Consider the following 23,412-nt stretch of genomic DNA (forward strand, 5'->3'; position numbering starts at 1 on the left):
CCCATTTCCCCAATCCCCCACACCCCTCCTTCCCCTTTCCCCAATCCCCCTACTGTCCCAACTTCATGTTTCCCCAATCCCCCTACTCCCCAACTACCCATGTCCCCAATCCCCCTACACCCCAACTTCCCATTTCCCCAATCCCCCTACACCCCACCTACCCATTTCCCCAATCCCCCACACCCCATCTTCCCATTTCCCCAATCCCCCTACACCCCAACTTCACGTTTCCCCAATCCCCCTACTCCCCAACTACCCATGTCCCCAATCCCCCTACACCCCAACTTCCCATTTCCCCAATCCCCCTACACCCCACCTACCCATTTCCCCAATCCCCCACACCCCATCTTCCCATTTCCCCAATCCCCCTACACCCCAACTTCCCTTTTCCCCAATCCCCCTACTCCAACTACCCACATCCCCAATCCCCCTACTCCCCAACTACCCATTTCCCCAATCCCCTACATCCCCATCTACCCATTTCCTCAAACCCCCTACACCCCAACTACCCATGTCCCCAATCCCCCTACACCCCCAACTTCCCTTTTCCCCAATCCCCCTACTCCAACTACCCACTTCCCCAATCCCCCTACTGTCCCAACTTCCTGTTTCCCCAATCCCCCTACTCCCCAACTACCCATGTCCCCAATCCCCCTGCACCCCAACTACCCATTTCCCCAATCCCCCTACACCCCAACTACCATTTCTCCAATCCCCCACACTCCACCCCATTTCCCCAATCCCCCTACACCACCAACTTCCCTTTTCCCCAATCCCCCTACTCCCCAACTACCCATTTCCCCAATCCCCTACATCCCCCACCTACCCATTTCCTAAATCCCCCTACACCCACACCCATCCACTACCCCAATCCCCCTACACCCGATCAACCCACATCCTGAATCTCCCTACACCTTCGCTCATATGTTACCCCAATCTCCCTACACCCCCAAAGGCCCACATCCCCAAACCTCCTACACCCCCACCTTCTTACTCCCCCCTACACCCCACCCAATCCCTTACAACTCCACCTACCCACTTCGCCACAGCCCCACCTACCCAATCCCCTGAACTCCAACCTATTCCTTTCCCCAATCAGCAATACTCCTACACTCACACCTACCACTTCCCGTATCCAAGACATGTACCCCCTTCCTCAATCCCCCACATCCCCACCTACCCACTTTCCCAATCTCTGTACACTCCACATACCAACTTCCCCATATTTCCTCCTATCACTCCCATACCCTTACCCCTCCTATATTCCCTACTCCCGCATCCCACCTTCCCCCTCCTCACCCTCCCTCCCTCTACTCCCATATCCCAAACACCCACTCCTTCCTCCCACATCACCTCCCCATCCCCCTCCCTTATTCATCCATCCCATCTTACATACACTCCTTCCTTTCCCATATCCTATCCCCTCCCTCCTTTTCATAGGCCCCTTACCACATCCCCACCTCCCCCTCCCACGCCCCCTCCTCTCCCCACAACCCATCCCACGTCTCATCCTTGCCTTGCACATTGCCTTGCTTCCAAATCTGTCATCCCCTCCTCCCTCTCCCATAACCCATCCCCTTTCTAAATCCCCTCATCCTCCCACATCCCCTCCCCACCCTCCCTCCCACTCCCACAACCCAAACACCCCCAATCCCCTTGTCCCTCCCACTTCTCCTGTTACCCCTCTGACATCCCTTCCTTCACCTCCCCATCTCCTCCTCCTTCCACCCCCTCCTTCATTACCCCCTCCCCTCCCACATCTCATCCACCCTTCACATATTGCCTTGCCTTCCAAGTCCCAATCCTCTTCTCTCCCTCCTCTACAACCCAACCCAACCCCTCTGGCTCCCACATCCCCTCTTCCCACAGCTCCACCCCTCACACACCCACCCTTCCCCCTCCAACATCTCCTCCCCCTCCCACTTTCACATCCCAAAATCCCATTCCGACATCCCCTCCTTCCTCTCACATCACCTCCTCATACTTCTCCCTCCTACATTCACCCTATCCCATGTCCCTTTCTCCCCACCTCTTCCCACATCCACTCCTCCTCTCTCCCTCCCACAGAAGACCAGGCATAGGAGCAGAATTCAGCCATTTGGCTTATGGAGTCTAATTCTTTCTCCACTCCCTGGCTTTCTCCCCATAACCTTAATGTTGTGACTAATTAAGAATCTATTAAACTCTGCCGCAAATATAACCAATGACCTGGCTTCCACAGCCACCTGTGGTATCTTTGATTCCCGGTTCACTGGTGGGAAGCCAGTCTTACACGCAGGTCTTAGACGACGGCAAGCGGGAGAGTCTGGAGCAGCCACTGACCCTGGACGAGCTGACCAGCTCCATCCCTTCCTTTGTCCGGTAATACTCCCGGAATTGACGGCTTACCGGTAGACTTGTATTCGGCTCTGTGGAACCGGATGGGCCCCGACCTGCTGGAAGTGTACAACGCTATGCTCCTGGCGGGCAGCATATCCAAATCCATGCTTAAGGGCATCATCACCCTCATCTACAAGCAGAAGGGGGAGAGGGAGGACATTAGAAATTGGAGGCCCCTCTCACTCCTGAATGTGGACTACAAGATCCTGTCCAAGGCTATCGCCAACAGGGTCAAGTCTGCACTGGAGCTGGTGATCCACCCGGACCAAACCTGTGCTGTACCGGGCAGGAAGATCTCAGACAGCCTCGCGCTGCTGAGGGACACCATCGCCTACATGCAGGACAGGGGGGTGGACACCTGCCTGGTCAGCTTGAACCAGGAGAAAACCTTCGACAGGATATCGCACACGTACATGGTGGATGTACTCTCCAAAATGGGATTTGGGGAGGGAATCTGGAATTGGATCGAACTGCTCTACACAGACATCTGTAGTGCAGTCCAGGTCAACGGGTGGGAAACAGACAGCTTCCCCATCAGGTCTGGAGTCAGGCAGGGCTGCCCTCTCTCCCCTGTCTTGTTCATGTGCTGCACAGAACCCCTTGCTGAAGCCATCAGGAGGGATGAGGGCATAAGAGGGGTGACGCTGCCAGGCAGTGGAGGGACCCAAGTCAAAACCTCCCTATACATGGACAACATCACCGTCTTCTGCTCTGATCCAAGGTCAGTTTGCAGGCTGATCAGCATCTGCGAACAGTTCGAGCAGGCGTCAGGGGCCAGGGTCAACTGCACGAAGGGTGAAGCCTTGCTCTTCGTCAACTGGCCCGACCGATCCAGCGTCCCCTTCACCATCGGGTCTGATCACCTGAAGGTGTTGGGGATCTGGTTCGGAAGAGCCAAGGTGTGCAACAAGAACTGGCAGGAGCAGGCTGCCAAGGTCAAACAGAAACTGGGACTGTGGGGAGGGCGCTCCCTATCGATAGCGGCAAGAACTTGGTCATCAGGTGTGAGGTGCTCTCAGGGCTGCTGTACTTGGCGCAGGTGTGGCCAGTCCCCTGCTCCTTCAGCTCGGAAATCACCCAAGCCGTCTTCAGATTTGTCTGGGGATCCAAGATGGAGCCGGTCAGACGGACCACCATGCACAGGTCCCTGGACAACAGAGGCAAAAACGTCCCTAATGTCGCCCTCACCCTGATGGCCAGCTTCATGTGTGGCTGCATCAGGTTGTGTGTGGATCCCAGGTACATGGGCACCAAGTACCACTACGTGCCCAGGTTCTACCTGTCATCCTGGCTATGAAGGATGGGTCTGGACCCTTCCCCGTGCAACACCCCTGTCAGCTGGTCATTGCCACCATACCTGTCCTTCGTAGAGAAGTTCTTTCAGGTCAATGCCTTTGACCACAGGGCCATCAGGCAGTGGTCAGCACATAAGGTCCTGCAGGCACTGCAGGAGAAGGATGTGATGGACACAGTGGGCTGGTTCCCTGAGCAGACCGTCCAATTCATCTGACAAAATGCCTCATCGCCAGACCTCACCAACAGGCACCAAGACCTCGCCTGGCTGGTGGTGAGAGGGGACCTCCCAGTCCGATCCCTCCTGTACACCCAGAACGTCGTCTCCACACCCCTCTGCCCACGGGAGGACTGCAGTGAGGAGGAGTTGGTAAACCTCCTCTTTGCACACTGTGGGTTCGCAGAGAAGGTGTGGAGGAGGATGGAAGGGACTGTGTCGAGGTTCATTCCCAGCAGCTGCGTAACAGAGGACTCTCTGATCTACGGGCTGTTCCCGGGGATGCACACCGAGACCAACATCCGATGCTGCTGGCAGATCATCAACTTGGTGAAAGACGCTCTTTGGTCAGTCCGAAACTTGATGGTCTACCAGCACATGGAGATGTCCTTGTGGGAATGCTGCCGACTGGCATATTCTCGGCTGCAGGAGTACATGCTGAGGGACGCACTCAAACTTGGTGCAGCCACTGCAAGGGACCGGTGGGGAAGGACTACAGTCTCGGGTTCTTCTCCTGTGGGAGTTGAGGGGTAGTGGGGTGGGGTGTATACCCCTCAACAAGGGAATGTAAATGTGGAATAATAGAGTGCCAGGTGGGTGGCGAGAAGTGTGAAAATGTAAAGACCGTAATGGAAACAAGTAAAGGATTGAGAGTCATTGAATGGTTTATTGTATATAATTTTATTTTTGAATAAAGTATATTTTGTTTTAAAAAAAGTTCCACAAATTCACCACCCTCTTGCTAAAGAAATTTCTCCACTTCTCTGTTTTAAATGGATGCCCCTCTATCCTAAGTCTGTGCCCTCTTGTCCTCGGCTCAACCATGGGAAACATACTTTCCACATCTACTCTGTCTAGACCTTTCAACATTCATAAAGTTTCAATAAGATCCCCCCCATCCTTCTAAATTCCAGCAAGTACAGACCCAAAGCCATCAAATGTTCCTCATATGGCAACCCTTTCAATCCCAGAATCATCCTTGTGAACTTCCGCTGAATGATCTCCAATGCCAGCGCATCTTTTCTTAAATGAGGAGCCCAAAACTTCAAAGTGAAGCTTCATCAGTGCTCAACAAAGCCTCGGCATCACATCCCTGCTCTTATATTCTAGACCTCTTGAAATGAACGCTAACATTGCATTTGGCTTCCTCACCATCGACTCTACCTGCAAGTTAACCTTCAGGGTGTTCTGCAGGGACTCCCATCCCACTGCAGCTGAGATTTCTGGATTTTTTTCCCCGTTAAGAAAATTTACTTCTAATACCAAAGTGCATGCCTATGAATTTTCAACATTGCATTTAATTTGCCATGCTCTTGCTCTCTTCTGCAGTCCACCTATTTCTTCAACACTAATTTTCGTATCGTCGGCAAACTTGACAACAAAGGCAAGTTAATTGATACACAGCATAAAGAGAGGCAGTCCCAACACTGACCCCTGCAGAACACAGCTGGTCACTGGCAGCCAGCTAAAAAAAAGGATCCTTTTATTCCACTCACAGCCTCCTACCAATCAGCCAATGCTTTAACCATCCCAGTAATTTTCCTGTAATACCATGGGCTGTAAACTTGGTAACCAGCCTCATGTGTGGCACCTTGTCAAAGGCCTTCTGAAAGCCCAAATATACATCATCCACTGCATCTCTTTTATCTATCCTATTCATAATCTCCTCAAAGAATTCCAACAGGTTCATCAGGCAAGATTTTCCCTTGCTGACTTTTCCCTATCTTGTCCTCTGTCACTAAGCACTCCTTAACCTCATCCTGAGCATCTTCCCAACCACTGAGGTCAGCCTAACTTGTGTATTGTTTCCTTTCTGCTGCCTTCCTCCTTTCTTAAAGAGTGGAGTGACATTTTCAATGTTCCAGTCTTCTGACATTATGCCAGACACCAATGATTGTTGAAAGATCATTACTAATGTCTCCACAATTTCTACCACCTCTTTCAGAACCCTAGGGTGATGGTCATCTGGTCCGGTGACTTAATGCACCTTTGTCTTTCAGCTTTTTGAGCACCTTCTTCCTTGTAAGCGTAACTGGACTCACTTCTCTTTCCTCACACCCTTCAACATCTGGCACACTGCACATTTCTTCCACAGTGAAGACTGATGCAAAATACTCATTCAGTTCACCTTGGCACCCATTATTATTTCTCTGGCCTAATTTTCTAGTGGTCCTTTATCAACACTCATTTCTCTTTTATTTTTCTTACGTAGTTGAATATGTTTTTACTATCCATTTTGATATTATTTGCTAGCTTGTTTTCATATTTCATCTTTTCCCTCCTCATGATTCTTTTAGCTGTTCTCTAAATCTTAAAAAGCTTCCCAAACCTCTACATTCCCGCTAATTTTTGCTTTGTTATATGCCCTCTCCTTTGCTTTTACATTGGCTTTGACCCCCTTGTCAGCCACAATTGTACTATTTTGCCATTTCAGTATTTCTTCATTCTTGGAATACATCTATCCTGCACCCGTATTTTTCCCAGAAATTTACACCATTGCTGCTCTGCTGACATCCCTGCCAGCAGCTCCTTCCAATTTACTTTGATCAACTCCTTTCTCATACCACTACAATTTCCTTTATTCCACTGAAATACTGCTACATCAGACTTTACTTTCTCCTTATCAAATTTCAAGTTGAACACAATCATATTGTGATCACTGGCTCCTCAGGGTTCTTTTACTTTAAGGTCCTTAATCACCCCTGGTTCATGGAGAAGGAAGTTGGAGGATTAGAACGGGACAGCAGCGGGAGCCATTTTGATTTTTTCTTCTCCTCATTGGAGTTAAGAGAGGCGGGACTGCACAGGCGTGTGATGTTGGGCAGTGAAGTGGGAAAGATTTCAAAAGGACACAGCCTTATATAGCGGGCAGCGAAGTGAGCCGGGAACAATGACGGCTTAAGGGCTTGGGGTCAATGGGCTTAGGCGGAAACAGGTAGGTTTAGGTTTCAGTTTTTCCTGTTATTTGAGGAAAATGGGAAGTATGAGTGTGTGGGCAGCTTGTTGTTCTCAGTGTCGGATGTGGGAGGTCCTGGAGTCTCCTAGCCTCCCAGATGTCCACATCTGCACCAGGTGCACTGAGCTGCAACTCCTAAGGGACTGTGTTAGGGAACTGGAGCTACAGTTCGATGACCTTCGTCTGGTCAGGGAGAGTGAGGAGTAGATAGAGAGGAGTTACAGGCTGGTGGTCACACCGGGGCCATGGGAGACAGACAGGTGGCACACTTAGGAGGGGGAAGGGTAAGAGTCAGGTACTAGAGGGTACCCCAGTGGCTGTACCCCTTGACAATAAGTACTCCTGTTTGAGTACTGTTGGGGAAACAGCCTACCTGGGGGAAGAAACAGTGGCCGTGCCTCCGGCACAGAGTCCGGCCCTGTGGCTCAGAAGGGTAGGAAAAGGAAGAGGAAGGCAGTAGTAATAGGGGACTCGATAGTTAGGGGGTCAGATAGGCGATTCTGTGGACGCAATCAGGAGACCCAGATGGTAGTTTGCCTCCCTGGTGCCAGGGTCCAGGATGTTTCTGATCGCATCCAACATATCCTGAAGTGGGAGGGTGAGGAGCCAGAGGTCGTGGTACATATAGGTACCAATGACATACATAGGAAAAGGGAAGAGGTCCTGAAAGGAGAATATAGGGAGTTAGGAAGGCAGTTGAGAAGATGGACCGCAAAGGTAGTAATCTCGGGTTACTGCCTGGGCCACGCGACAATGAGAGTAGGAATGGAATAAGGTGGAGGATAAATGCATGGCTGAAGGATTGGAGCAGGGGACAGGGATTCGAGTTTCTGGATCTTTGGGGCCTCTTTTGGGGCAGGTGTGACCTGTACACAAAGGACGGGTTACACTTGAATCCTATGATGTTGTAGCTATTAGTGAAACATGGTTGTAGGAGGGGTGTGATTGGCAACTTAATATTCCTGAACTTCGTTGCTTCAGGTGTGATAGAATCAGAGGGGCAAGAGAGGGAGGTGTTGCATTGCTTGTCCGAGAAAATATAGCAGTGCTTTGGCAGGATAGATTGGAGGGCTTGTCAAGGGAGACTATTTGGGTGGAATTGAGGAATGAGAAAGGTGTAGTAACACTTCTCGGGGTGTATTATAGACCACCTAATGGGGAGTGAGAATTGGAGGAGCCAATTTATAAGGAGATAGCGGATATTTGTAGTAAGCACAAGGTTGTGATTGTGGGAGATTTTAATTTTCCACACATAGACTGGGAAGCCCATTCTGTAAAAGGACTGGATGGTTTGGAGTTTGTAAAATGTGTGCAGGATAGTTTTTTGCAGCAATACATAGAGGTACCAACTGGAGAAGGGGCAGTGTTGGATCTCCTGTTGGGGAATGAGATAGGTCAGGTGATGGAGGGATGTGTTGGGGAGCACTTTGGGTCCAGTGATCACAATACCATTAGTTTCAATATAATTATGGAGAAGGATAGGACTGGACCCAGGGTTGAGATTTTTTGATTGGAGAAGGGCTAACTTTGAGGAGATGTGAAAGGATTTAGAAGAAGTGGATTGTGACAATTTGTTTTATGGGAAGGATGTAATAGAGAAATGAAGGTCATTTAAAGGTGAAATTTTGAGGGTACAGAATCTTTATGTTCCTGTTAGGTTGAAAGGAAAGGATAAAAGGTTGAGAGAGCCATGGTTTTCAAGGGATATGGAAACTTGGTTTGGAAAAAGAGAGAGCTCTACAATAAATATAGGCAGCATGGAGTAAATGAGGTGCTCGAGGAATATAAAGAATGTAAAAATAATCTTAGGAAAGAAATTAGAAAAGCTAATAGAAGATATGAGGTTGCTTTGGCAAGTAAGGTGAAAATAAATTCAAAGGGTTTCTACAGTTATATTAATAGCAAAAGGATAGTGAGGGATAAAATTGGTCCCTTAGAGAATCAGAGTGGACAGCTATGTGTGGAGCCAAAATTGATGGGGGAGATTTTGAACAATTTCTTTTCATCAGTATTCACTAAGGAGAAGGATATTGAATTGTGTAAGGTAAGGGAAACAAGTAGGGTAGTTATGAAAACTATGATGATGAAAGAAGAGGAAGTACTAGAGCTTTTAAAGAATATAAAACTGGATAAATCTCCAGGTCCTGACAGGATATTCCCTAGGACCTTGAGGGAAGTTGGTGTAGAAATAGTAGGGGCTCTGACAGAAATATTTCAACGTTCCAACGTGCCGGAGGATTGGCGTATTGCTCATATGGTTCCATTGATCTAAGAGTAAACCTAGCAATTATTGGCCTGTAAGTTTGACGTCAGTGGTGGTTAAATTAATGGAAAGTATTCTTAGAAATGGTATATATAATTATCTGGATAGACAGGGTCTGATTAGGAGCAGTCAACGTGGATTTGTGATTGGAATGTCATGTTTGACAAATCTTATTGAATTTTTTGAAGAGGTTACTAGGAAAGTTGACGAGGGTAAAGCAGTGGATATTGCCTATATGGACTTCAGTAAGACCTTTGACAAGGTTCCACATGGAAGGTTAGTTAGGAAGGTTCAATCGTTAGGTATTAATATTGAAATAGTAAAATAGATTCAACAGTGGCTGGATGGGAGATGCCAGAGAGTAGTGGTGGATAACTGTTTGTCAGGTTGGAGGTCAGTGACTAGTGGTCTGCCTCAGGGATCTATACTGGGTCCAATGTTGTTTGTCATATACATTAATGATCTGGATGATGGGGATTAGTGAATTGGATTAGTAAGTATGCAGGTGATACTAAGATAGGTGGCGTTATGGATAATGAAGTAGGTTTTCAAAGCTTGCAGAGAGATTAAGGCCAGTTAGAAGAGTGGGCTGAACGATGGCAGATGGAGTTTAATGCTGATAAGTGTGAGGTGCTACGTTTTGGTAGGAATCCAAATAAGACTTACATGGTAAATGGTAGGGCATTGAAGAATGCAGTAGAACAGAGTGATCTAGGAATAATGGTGCATAGTTCCCTGAAGGTGGAATCTCATGTGGATAGGGTGGTAAAGAAAGCTTTTGGTATACTGGCCTTTATAAATCAGGGCATTGAGTATAGAAAACTCAAAGTACACTGCAGATGCTGTGGTCAAATCGAGACGTACAAAAAAGCTGGATGAACTCAGCAGGTCGGGCAGCATCTGTTAAAAGGAGCAGTCAACGTTTCGGGTCGAGACCTTTAACTGAGTTCATTGAGTATAGGAGTTAGGATGTAATGTTAAAATTGTACAAGGCATTGGTGAGGCCAAATTTGAAGTATTGTGTACAGTACTGGTCACCGAATTATAGGAAAGATGTCAACAAATTAGAGAGTACAGAGGAGATTTACTAGAATGTTACCTGGGTTTCAGCACCTAAGTTACAGAGAAAGGTTGAACAAGTTAGGTCTTTATTCTTTGAGGGGGAATTTGACAGAGGTATTTAAAATTATGAGGGGGATAGATAGAGCTGACATGGATAGGCTTTTTCCATTGAGAGTAGCGGTGGTTCAAAGATGAGGGCATGAGTTGAGAGTTAAGGGCCAAAAGTTTAGGGGTAACACGAGGGGGAACTTCTTTACTCAGAGAGTGGTAGCTGTGTGGAATGAGCTTCCAGTAGAAGTGGTAGACGCAGGTTCGATTTTGTCATTAAAAAAAAATTATAGGTATATGGACAGGAAAGGAATGGAGGGTTATGGGCAAGAGTAAGCGTTTGGCACGGACAAGAAGGGCCGAGATGGCCTGTCTCCATGCTGTAATTGTTATATGGTTATATTACATAACACCCAAACCAGTATAGCTGATCCCCTAGTAGGCTCATTGACAAACTGCTCTAAAAAGCCATCTCGTAGACATTCAACAAACTCACTCTCTTGAGATCCATTACCAACCTGATTTTCCCCAATCTATCTGCATGTTAAAATCTCCCATGGCTATCATAACATTGCCCTTTGGACACGCCTTTTCTATTTCGTATTGTAGTCTGTGGTTCACGTCCCAGCTACTATTAAGAGGCCTGTATATAACTGCCATCAGGGCCCTTTTACCTTTGCAGTTTTTTAACATCATACATCACAAGAGTGCTGTATTTGCTACCCTTTCTGATTTTGCACCTCTAATACTAACCGCAATTTTGTCCCATCATCTGCCTGCCATTCCTGACAGCATGCTATCTTTGCTTTTTTTACCATCCCTTTTTTTTTAACCTATCTTGAGCTCCTTCACTCCAGTTTCCACCCCCCTGACTAATTAGATTAAACCCTCTAACAAATCTGCCTGCATGAATATTGATTCTTCTCCACTCCATCCCCCTTCCCTTCCCATTCCAACCCCCCTCCCTTCCCTCTCTCCATCCCTCAAACCCTCTCTCCCCTTCCCCGTCATTCCCCCATCTCGTTCACTCTCCCCCTCCCCTTTCTTCGCTCTCCTTCTCCCTTTCCACCCCACATTCCATCTCTCCCCCAATTCCCTCTCCCCGCTATCACCAACCTCCCTCCCTTTCACCTTCCTCCTCACTCCCCTCCCCCTCTCAACCCTCCTTCCCTCTCAGCCCCTCCCCGTCTCAACCCTTTCCTTCTCCCCCCTCTCGACCATCCTTCCTCCTCCCCTCTTACTCCATCCCCTTCCCACACCATTCCCCTTATTCCCTCCCTCCCTCCTCTCCCCTTCCCTCGCTCCCTTCCTTCCCCACTCTCACCCCTCCTCAATCTGTCACCCCCTTCCTTCCCTCCTCTCACCCTTCCTCCTCCATCTCACCCCCTCTCTCCCACTCTCACCCCTTCCTTCTCCCCCCTTCCCTAACCAAACCTCCATCCCTCTCAATCCCATTCCCTCACCCTTCTTTCCCTCCTTCCCCCCTCCCCAATCACGTGCCTCTCGGCCCCGCCCCCTCACGGATCATCGGCTCGCGGACCCCTCACTTATTGCTCCCGCCAATGCATTGGTTTCGCCCAATCACAAACAAGAGGAAATCTGTTGACGCTGGAAGTCCAAGCAACACACAATTGGCCCTTCCCTGTCGACCTGCCCTTCCCTCCTATTGGTTCCCGCACACCCACGGACTTGTCCAATCGCACTCCGCGCCGGTGCGCTGCCCGACGCACACGCGGCGCTGCCGCTTTTTCTCAGGGGCGGGTTCGGTTCCTCTCAGACCAGATCCTTCTTCTTCCAGCAAGCACTCCCTTTGCTGCTGCCTCCCAGGACACGTTCCACTCATCCCAACTCTCTCGCCTCACTGAAGAAGTTTAAATTTAAGCGACGAGAGTTTATTGAGATCGTCTTTCACTGTTCCTTGTATGTGATCCTTGCTGTTCTTGGACGATGTGCTCAACCAGTCTCGCTACCACAGCCATATCTTTTTTTTTGCTGAGTTCTTCCAGCACTTTTTGTATGTTGATGACCCAGCATCTGCAGAATCTCTTGTGTCCTTGAACCCTTTAATGATCTTTCTTAATGTGCTTTGCCTCCTTTTGTATCTAGAAGTTTCTCCATAGGCCACCTCACCCTCGCACCCTATTTGTTCTCATGTGACTTCTTCCTTACTGTTACCCCATCCCATTGGCCTTTCCTCCAAAACATGGGGTTTCAACATCTTTACATGGTGGCTTCTTCCCTGTACAGTCCAACTTCTTATCTGCCCTTCCTGTGACCCCACTGCCTTTCCTCCAGAGCATGGCACTCAACATATTCCCCAGGTGACTTCAACCCTGGTCAGTGCCCCTTCTCATTCTTGCCTGACCAACTGCCTTTCCTCCAATGCTGGAGGAACTCAGAAAAATGAGATGCAGTGCAGAACAGGCCCTTCAAGCCACACTGCCCAGCAACTTACCTGTTTAACCCTAGCCTAATCAAAGGACAATTTATTATGACCAAATAACCTACTAATGTCTTTGGATTCTGGGGAGAAAATGGAGCACATGGGGAAAATCCTATGTATTCAGATGACATCGGAACTGAATTCCAAGCTCAACGAGCTGTAATAGTGTCCAACTACCCTCTATGCTACCATGACACTCAAAATATTCCTGGGGTGACTTCTGCCCAGGTCCAGTGCCCCTTCCCATCCCTTGCCTGATCTGCCTCTTGTGTGGCCCACAGTTTGTATGCCAGAGCTTTTCTGCATCTGGCTGCAGCATGTGTGCTCCTCCTTTCCCTGCCATCTGCATGTTGCCAGTCTGTTTTAGACCCACTCTCCCACCAGTGACCTATCTCAGATGTCCTGAAGAGATAAGTTTGCAGAGATCAACTCAGAGCCCATGGACCATTTCCACTTCAATCCCCCAATAAACCTGAGAAGACATTTAAATGATGTGTTCCTCAACAAGCTTTGGAAAATTAGCTTCTGACTTCCCTCTGTCATTGCGTCTCCCAGCTGGCAGGTTGCCACCCAAGTGTTAGGGTCAGGGACATCTTCGATTGGATCCACAGCATTCTTAAGGGGGAGAGTGAGCTGCCAGAAGTCGTACATGTTCGTACCAATGACGAGGTCCTAAAGAGAGAATGTTGGGATTGAGGAAAACTGAAAAACAGGAATGGAAGGGTTGTAATCTCTGGATTGTTGCCTGTGCCATGCACCACTGAGGGTAAGAATAAAATGGCTTGTCAGATGACAGGAATTAGTGTCGTGGGCAGGGTTTCTGATTTGTGGATCATTGGGATCTCCTCAGGGAAGGTCTGACCTGTACTAGAAGGGTGGGTTACACCTCAACTTGAAGGTAGGCAGATTTACTGGATCTGATGAGGAAGGTTTAAACTTTCCCGGGGGCTGGGAACCAGAGTGATAGGGCAGAGAATGGAGCCGTTGCTATACAGGTAGATGCAGTGTGTAGAGAGACTGTGAGGAAGAGTAGACAGATGATTGGGCAAAATTGCAGTCAGTGGGATGAATTGAAATGTGTCTATTTTAATGCAGAAAGTATCAGGAACAAGAGTGATAAACTTAGAGCACATGTCAGTATATGGAACTATGATGTTGTGGCCATTACAGATACTTGGTTATCACTAGGTCCAGAATGGCTGTTGGATATTCTCGGGGTTAGATGTTTCAAAAGGGACAGAGAGGGATTAAAAAGAGATGGGGGTTTTGCATTGCTAATCAAGGTTAGATTAAACTGCAGAAATGGAGCACTTCATGGAGGAGGTAGGTTTGAGATATTGTAAGCAGTCGCTTGTTTGGAGCTGAGTGAGCATTAGATTTGAAATGCGATCAGGGTGATTTGGAACTTTTTAATGGGCTGGAGGTATCACAGTTAATTAGGCACTTAGCAAAGGCGTATAAAAAGAAGTGAGGTTTAGGTGGCCAGCCCTTGTTGGTGTAGAGCAGAGCTACTGGAGACCCTGAGGCTTTAGTGAGAAGAGGTGAAGGTTCAGGTAAGCTCCTGGTATGTTTCTTTGTCAGGCTGAGCTAGAGAATGGATTTAAGGTCAGTGGTATGGTTCTTCATGTTAGATGTTGTAGTTCTGAGAGACCTCAAGTCTCCCTGATTACTACATCTGCACAAAATGCATTGAGCTATAGCTCCTCACAGATTGTGCTTAGTGAAATGTAGCTGCACCTTGACAACCTTTGACTCATACAGGAAAATGAAGAGGTGATAGATGAAAGAAACAGGGAGGCAGTCACCCCTAAGTTGCAAGAGGCAGGTAGCTGGTTGACTGTCAGGAGAGGGAAAGGAGATAGGCAGACAATGTTGCTTACCGCTATCCTATCCCCTCAAAAACAGTTATGCGATCTAGAGGACAGTTTGGAAGGTGTGGGGAGTGTTGGGGAAATGACCTACCCAGAAAAAGCTGCTGTGATCAAGTGAATGGCACTGAGTCAGAAGGGAAGGGGAGAAGAGGAGTATACTGGTGACAGTGGATTCTTTAGTTAGGGGAGTAGATAGGAGATTCTGTGGATGTGAAAGAGACTCTTGGATGGTATATTACCCCCCAGGTACCAGACTCAGCAACAGCTCAGATCGGGGCCACAGCATACGAAAGGGCAGGCTGAGCAGCCAGAAATCTGATACATATTGGTAATGACAAAATAGGTAGGAAAAGGGATGTGGTTCTGAGGAGAGGACATAGAGAGCAAGGTAGGACATTGAAAAGTAGGACTTCAAGGGTGAGAATCTCTGGATTGCTGCCTGTGCCATGTACCTGTGAGGGTAGGACTAGCATGATTTGGCAGATGAATGTGTGGCTGAAGAATTGATGCAGGGGACAGGGTTTCAGATTTGAGGATCATTAGGATCTCTTCTGAAGAAGGTATGACTTGTGCAAAAAGGACATGTTACACCTGAATTCAATGGAAACCAATATCCTTGCAGATAGCTTTGGGGAGGCTTTAAACTAGTTTGGCAGAGGGATGGGGCAGTTCATTCGTCTATTAGACATAGGAGCAGAAATAGACCATTTGGCACAGTGAGGCTGCTCCTCCATTCAATCAAGGCTGATCCTGTTTTTCTCCTCCTCAACCCAATTTTCTGGACTTATCCACGTAATCTTTGATGCCATGTCCAATCAAGAACCTATTAATCTCTGCCTTAAATACTTACAATGACCTGGCCTCCACAGCTGCAAGAGGCAACAAATTCCACAAATTCATCACCCACTGGCTAAAGAAATTTCTCTGTTTTGAATGGACACCTCTCTATCCTGAGGCTGTGCCCTCTTGTCCTAGACTCTCCCACCATGGGAAACATCCTTTCCACATCTACTCTGTCTAGTCCTTTCAACATTCAAAGGGTTTCAATAAGATCCCCCTCTCATCCTAAATTTCAGTGAGTACAGACCCAGAGCCATCAAACATTCCTCATACGATGACCCTTTCATTCCTGGAATCATTCTTGTGAATCTCATCAGACCCTCTTCAATGCCAGCACATCTTTTCTAAGATGAGGAGCCCAAAACTGTTCACAATACAAGGTAAGGCCTCACCAGTGCCTTATAAAGCCTCAGCATCACAACACTGCTCTTGTATTCTAGACATCTTGAATGCTAATATTGCATTTGCCTTCCTCACTACCAACTCAATCTGCAAGTTAACCTTCAGGGTGTTCTGCACAAGGACTCCCAAGTCCCTTTGCATCTCCAATTCCTGGATTTCCTCCCTGTTTAGAAAACAGTCTGCACATTTACTTCTACTACCAAAGTGCATGACCATGCATTTTCCCACAGTAAATTTCATTTGCCACTTTCTTGCCTATTCTCCCATCTTAGGTCCTTCTGCATCCCACCTGCTTCGTCAAAACTACCTGCCCCTCCACCAATCTTCGTATCATCTGCAAACTTGGCAACATCTATTTCATCATGTAATTCATTTATGTAAAGCATAAAAAGAACTGGTCCCAACACAGACCCCTGTAGAACATCACGAGTCACTAGCAACCAACCAGACAAGGATCCTTTTATTCCCACTCACTGCCTCTTTCCAATCAGACAATGCTCTAATCATCTGAGTAACTTTCCTGTAATAGCAAGGGCTCTTAACTTGGTAAGCAGCCTCATGTGTGGCACCTTCTCAAAATCCTTCTGAGAGTCCAAATATATAACATCCATTACATCCTCTTTATCGATCCTATTTGTAGTCTCCTCAAGGTATTCCAATAGGTTTGTCAGGCAGGATTTTCCCTGAAGGAAACAATTCTGACTTAATCCTGTATAGGTAAATGCAGCATGTAGAGAATGATAGGCAGTTGCTAGGGCAAAATTGTAGTCAGTGGGATGGGCTGATATATGTCTACTTTAATGAAAGGAGTATCAGGAACAAGGGTGATGAACTGAGAATATGGGTCAGTATGTAAAACCACGATGAAGATTGGTGGAGGGGAAGGTAATGTTGAGAAACAGGTAGGCTACAAAAAACTAAAATTAGAGAATGGGCAAGAAAGTGGCAACTGAAATACAATGTTCAAAATGCTTTCTCATGCACTTTACTAGTAGAAATAAATGAGTGGACTATTTTGTTAAAGAGGAGAAAATTCAGAAATTTCAGCTTCAAAGGGAAAGAGTCCTTGTGCCAATCACACTAAATGTAAACTTGCAGGTTGAAGTGATGGTGTGGAAGGCACATACAAGGTTAACAAGAGTTCCAGAATATGAGACCAGGGATTTGATGCTGAAGTTTTATTCAGCACTGGTGAGACGTCATTACAAGTTTTAGTCCTCTACCGAAAAGATTTGGAATATTGTCAATTGACTACCATAAAGTGCAGTACCGACCAACGCCATTCAGTGCCTTAATTCAACAGTATGGTATTAAAGACACAGAAAAAACATATATCTCTTGAATTATGTCAGTAATAACAAGAGTAATTCTGATTGTTTTGCTGTTTTCAGAGTCTTCCTGCATAGTACAAGGAGATCCTCACTATATGACCTTTGATGACCAAGCTCACGACTTTATGGGAACGTGCACGTACACCTTATCAAAACTGTGCAGTACCAACAGCAGTCTGCCCTATTTCAAAGTTGAAGCTGCAAATGAGCACAGAGGCGGAAACCCGTACGTGTCTTACGTGAGACAAGTCAACGTTGAGGTTTCCAATCACAGAATCACGCTCGGGAAGGGGCGTGTGGTAAAGGTAAGGGCTGGATGTGCTAAGTGTCTTTTGTCAGGTGCATTGCAAGGTCTGCAGAAGAATCAATTGATGAATGATTTGGATGCTTGCAGGTTGATGGGGAGGAGGCAGTGCTACCTGTTGCAGTCAGCCTGGGTGTTGTTGTCACTCTGTCTGGGCAGTACGTCGTCATTGCCACTAGTTTTGGATTGCGAGTGAAGTTTAATGGCAGGCATCGAGCTGAGGTGACTCTCCCGAGTCTCTTCAAAGGCAAGGTGTGTGGAATGTGTGGGAACTATAATGAAGACAGAAGGGATGATTTTCTGAATCCAGATGGAATAATGGAACCTGATTCAGTCAGCTTGGGCAACAGCTGGCAGTCTGGAAATGACACAAGGTACAGTGTGACTGGCAGCAAGCTGCTGGCAACTTTTCCATTCGGTTGGAAACTAACTGTCCAGTTTCCAATCTCCATCTTTATGCTCTTTGAGTTTTGATTCAGCTGGAAGTAATTGTGATTTGGGATGCTGCTGTTTCCCCAGGTGTACTCCTGATGTTGGCATCAGACCAAATTGCAGTAAGGATGAAAAGCGTATCATCGAAAGTGAATATTACTGTGGGATAATCAAGGATGCAGACGGTCCTTTCAAAGGGTGCCATTCGAGAGTCGACCCAGAAGCTTATTTTGCTGACTGTGTGTACGACCTTTGTGCGTTAGGCATGGAGCAGGAGGCTCTGTGCAGCAGTTTGGAGTCGTACGGAGATGCATGCCAGTCAGAGGGAGCGAGTGTGGATCCCTGGAGGAATGAGAGCTTCTGCCGTAAGTGCTTGAGAGTATAGTGCCAGACCTTTCAGTGAGACTCAGTGGAGATAGAGAGCAGTGAGAAGTGTTTGATGGAAGGAATGTCAGATGAAAGTAACGTGTAACCTTATGGATTCCGTTCACAGCTGTAAAGTGTGGAGCGAATAGCCATTATGAGCAGTGCGGCTCAGCTTGCCCAGCCACCTGTGTGAGTCCGAGTGCTCCATCGCGCTGCTTGCAACCTTGCGTGGAAGGCTGTGTGTGTGACAGTGGTTACCTTCTCTACAATGACCGATGTGTGCCAGAGGATAAGTGTGGTTGCTGGTATGAAGGAAAGCACTACCCAGTGGGCTCTGAACTCTGGACAGATGATACCTGCTCAAGAAAATGTAGATGTCCTTCTGCAGGCAGTAATATGGTGTGCAGGGATTCAACGTGTTCTACAGGTTCATACTGTGGAGTTGTAAACGGCGTCCCCGGTTGCTACCCATACACGTACGGTATCTGCAGAGTGCATAATGATCCGCATTACAACACCTTTGACAAAGCCACCCTCCACTTTATGGGCAGCTGTACGTACACAATCGCCAAGTCGTGTGGAAATTCCTCCTCCCTTCCGTACTTCAACATTGAAACAAAGAATGAAAATCGTGGCAACGCAAGAGTATCTTACGTTCAGAAAGTTCATGTAACTGTTCACGGCCACAGTGTTTGGATTGTGAAGCGGGAACGTCGGCGGGTGTTGGTAAGTCTCTTACTGTAAGTCTAAATCTGCTAAAGTACAGCTCTCTCCACGAAAAATCATTTGACATGGAAACACTTGATCGGTAAAGCACTTTGCTTGTAACTGGAGATGCGAGTAAGTGAGAAGGGATGCGCAGTGCGACGGAAATGAGTCTAATTAAAGCGGCATTGAGAGCTTTTTATCCTCAGCTGAAGTGGGGCTCTGAACGCAGGTGAGTGTGTACGGATGTGATGGCTAAGATCATTAGACATGCCTGAAGGGCTTGAGAGGAGTACGGTGCAAATGGTTGTTTTGTTTCTCCAGGGCTGCGGCCCCATACAGTCTGTATGATGCAGTATTTCGTCTTGTGCACAGGTTGATGACGTGTGGGAGACCTTACCTGTTGGGCGTGGCGAAGGTGGCCTGAGTGTGAGAAGGAGCGGAAGATACGTGGTGCTGACAACTGATTTCGGCCTGTACGTTTCTTACGACACTGATCATTCCGTGGAAGTGAAGGTGCCCAGTACGTACTTTAATCGGGTTTGTGGTATGTGCGGTAACTACAATGGAATACGGCAGGATGACTACATGAAAGCTGATGGAACGCAAGCTAAGGATGACAACGAACTGGGAAATAGCTGGAAGGTGCCACCTGACGAGCCAGGTTGCGACCCCGTCGAGCCAGAAGAGTGTAAGCCCGCAGATGAGGAGCGCTATCGAGGTGATGATTTCTGTGGTCTGATCACCAGTCAACAGGGGCCATTTGTAAACTGCCACTCTGTGATCAACACCAATGGTTTCTTTGAAAGTTGTGTTGTTGAACTGTGCTTGACCGGAGGAGACGAAGGAGCTCTGTGTAATGCCCTGCAGATCTACTCAGATGCCTGCCAGAGAGCAGGAGTGACCATTGTGCCATGGAGGAACTCGACTTTCTGTGGTACGTATGAGTTGTCTCCTGCAAATGCTGTTGGAGTAATACACTGGATTCCGCTTCATTGAGACACCCGGGACCAGTGCATTTTGGCTTAATTAAGTGAATGCCCCCAATCAGCCAAAGGGTCATGGAAATAATTAAAAGTTATTAAAAAAAAAAGACAAACTGCTGTTTAACCGATCAACAAATTATCTACATCCATGATGAAGATGGCAGAATTTGTCATCAAATCACCATCAGTTAAAATCGATACTTGTTACCGGATGGAAGTCCGAGAAGAGTTTATTCAGCAAATTATGTATTTAAAAGAAATACAGAGCAAATTGGAAACCATCCAGTACTACTACAGTACACTAAATCAATGTATTAGTTCCCAATAGTTATCGATAGAGGAATCACTCAGTAGACGCTGCCATTTAATGAAGGAGATCAGTGCAGACACCGGTTGTTGATTGTACTGCCTTCATACAGTGCTTTAGCCAATTGCATGCCTCAAAACTTCACTTTTATTGTAACGTTTAAGGCGTTTGCTGAGACACTCAAGTTGTTTGTAGTTCTTAATTTGTTGAAGTAGTGAGATCATTTCCTTTTCAATCCCAGCCTTTTCTGGCATCTCCAAGCCTGACTGCCTGAAACCGCAGTGAGCAAGAGAGTTCTGAATTGTCTTGCTGCTTATTTCTCACCAATTATCAGTGACAAAGATCAGAAGCACATTCAACTGACACTATTTGAAAACTCTTCGCTGTAAGCACAGTGTAGTGTCCAACGGCCACACGTGTCCACCCGGCTGACACAAGTTCATGGGTTCCCAACCTTCTTTATGTCGTGGTCCCTTACCATTTTCCAAGCAGACCGCGTACCACAGGTTGTGACCCCCCGCGCAAGTTATACATTATTTGTCAGAAGTCTACTGGCCCGACGAGGCGATACGGTGTCCCAAACAAACGAAAGGAATGAGGGCTATTTTCTGGATTAGATTTTGTTGCTTAAGAGTTGTTCCAAATAAGCAGCTGCCCTGATTAACTGATGGTCCAATTAACCGGAATCCGATGTACTTAGCAGTGTTCGGAGCTGTATGACATCGTGTCAGAGAATTGCCATTTGTGAAGCTTGAGTTGAAGTGTAAACAGTTTTGTTGCTTCTCTGCTGCTTTCAGGTATGGTGTGTGAAGCCAACAGCCATTATAACGCATGCGCTAGCGCTTGTCCAGCCACTTGCACTGACCGCTTTGCTTCGGGGAACTGCAGTGAGCCTTGTGTGGAGGACTGTGAGTGTAACCATGGCTTTGTCCTGAGTGGAAGCTCGTGCGTGTCTGTGGAGAACTGTGGTTGCACGCACAAGAACAAATACTACGAGGTAAGTTGGAAGTGTTTGTGGTACACTTTGGTTTCTATGGAAAGAAGGTTCTGTTTCCCATCAGAGCACATAGCACTTTTGGAAATAAACCTTGCCGTTTGTGTGCCAGAAAGGTGCAATGTTCTGGGAAGACGGATGTCGAGAAAGGTGCCGCTGCACTGGCAATGACCGAATCGTGTGCGAGCCAGCAACTTGTGGACCGGGAGAAATCTGCAAAGTGCAGGGTGGCAATTTGGGATGTTACGGCGCTGACACTGCCATTTGCCACATCTATGGCGACCCGCACTACACAACATTTGATGGGAAGCTGTACCATTTCCAGGGTGCCTGCAATTACACGGTGACTGAGACTTGTGGAAATACATCTGTCCAATTTTCTGTGACGAGTAGGAATGAGCACCGAGGTAGTCCGAGCTGGACTGCCATTAACTCGGTGAGCGTGCGCCTGCACAACCTCCACATTGCATTGCGGAAAAATAGGGACGTTTATGTGAGTATTATATACTGGAAAGAGTATAATTTTCAGCATTGACATGACGTTGTCAAGCAACAGTTGGGTTGTTTGTGATTTTCTGGAAGCTAACTCTGTAATGCTTTGTTTAGGTGGATGGAGTGAGGGTGTATCTCCCTGTGACACCCATTGCTTCGGTAAGACTGTCGCTGCTAGGGTCATATGTTGTGCTCCAGACCGACTTTGGTCTTCAGGTGAAGTTTGACGGAGATCATCAACTGGTGGTAGTTGTGGACGAGAGATACAAAGGACAGCTGTGTGGCTTGTGTGGAACCTACACCAATGACCAACTGGATGACTTCCTGAAACCTGATGGAATACTAGCCTTGGATTCAAACCAATTTGGGAACAGTTGGACAGTTACTGACGATGACTGGCCGTGAGTATTGCTGTGTGTGATTTACGTGAAGAAAAACTAGCAAAATGTCTCCTCAAGTCCTGAAAATTGTTGCAGCAAGTGGCAATGTTGCTTGAATCTAAACAATGTTGGGGCAAGGAAGCGATATCAAGGAGATAATTCGAATCAGCACGAGTGTATTGTTCTTTTGAATGACAAGGGCACACAGGGGAGAAATGTAAAGATATTTCCAGTGTTGATTTCAGGATGTCTTTCAGTCTTTTCAGTTGTGTAACGGAGTCATGTTGTTCCTTGTATATTCTGATGGCATGGTGTATTTTTCTCTCAAGCCCTGCCTGTAGCCTTCCAAGCTTCTTTCTGTTTTGGAGAGGACTGAATGGGATAAATTAAATTTGAGAAGAGTGAGAGGTTGTTTCTGTTGCACAGGTGTAACCAAACAGCTCCACTTCCACCTCCATGCGAGCCAGCAGCAAGCGAAGAGGCAGTGAGATACTGTAAAATAGTCTTGGCTAACCCTGGTCCATTTGAAGAGTGCCACTGGCATATCCCACCTCAACTCTACTTTGAGAGCTGCGTCTACGATCATTGTGTGACTGGCGGAGACTCTGTTCAGATGTGCAACATGCTGGAGTCTTATGCTTCAGCTTGTGAAGCAGCTGGTGTTGCGCTGGGAGACTGGAGGCAGCAGAGTGGCTGTCCTGAGAAATGTAAGTCCAAACTCTGAATCTATTCCTCTGTTTTACTTCTGCATGTGGTGAATGGAGAAACCCAGTTAAGAGACAAAAGTCATTTTCCATCGGAAACCCAAGCTTTTTGCTGCCCAATCAGCTCCATGCAAGTTGCTTTGCAGAGAGTTGGGCAAAGGGATTCTAGTAGTTTACATGTTGTCCCCCACTGATGAATGAAGGATTGTTTTTGAGAAAGGTATTCAAGAGTTAATACTCTTAATGTTTGAAGTTCCTGATGCAAGCTGAGGCTTTTGCCATCAGTGACGTTTCTGGGACTGCATCATGCCACGATGTAATAGACCGGTAAAAGTTGCGCAATATCTCCTGAAGGAGCCTTCCGGCTCAGTGTACAGAAACCCGAGTACTTTGCAGCAAGTAGCAAGTCCTTCAAGCTGACAATGGCATCTGAATAAACATCTCTGCTGACTGGCACTGAAGTCTGATTAACAGGGAACGTAATTTGTTCTTCCTTTCCCTCTAGATTTTGAGTGATAGCCTGTCCTCATTAATTGTCTTTTCTTTTTGAATCTTTTTATTATTGTTATATTATTCAAAAATAACACAAATACATCAAAGTAACAATACTTACAATGCCTGAAAGAAAAAAAAAGAA

General features: G+C 47.0%; 1 protein-coding gene across 1 annotated transcript in view; it reads left to right on the forward strand.

The window, feature by feature from the left end:
- The first annotated feature begins 18,101 nt into the window (after positions 1-18,101).
- LOC132402895 (uncharacterized) overlaps positions 18,102-23,412 on the forward strand; it is a 75,647-nt gene continuing 70,336 nt past the window's right edge. Inside the window, exons 1-7 of the mRNA XM_059985968.1 lie at positions 18,102-18,206; positions 18,335-18,933; positions 19,288-19,849; positions 21,003-21,202; positions 21,312-21,692; positions 21,806-22,092; positions 22,498-22,778. Coding sequence (XP_059841951.1) covers positions 18,107-18,206; positions 18,335-18,933; positions 19,288-19,849; positions 21,003-21,202; positions 21,312-21,692; positions 21,806-22,092; positions 22,498-22,778 — 2,410 coding nt within the window. The 5' untranslated portion in view covers positions 18,102-18,106. The remainder of the gene's footprint in view (positions 18,207-18,334; positions 18,934-19,287; positions 19,850-21,002; positions 21,203-21,311; positions 21,693-21,805; positions 22,093-22,497; positions 22,779-23,412) is intronic.

The sequence above is a fragment of the Hypanus sabinus genome, chromosome 2 (genome assembly GCF_030144855.1).
Source record: "Hypanus sabinus isolate sHypSab1 chromosome 2, sHypSab1.hap1, whole genome shotgun sequence".
In the NCBI taxonomy this organism is placed as follows: Eukaryota; Metazoa; Chordata; class Chondrichthyes; order Myliobatiformes; family Dasyatidae; genus Hypanus; species Hypanus sabinus.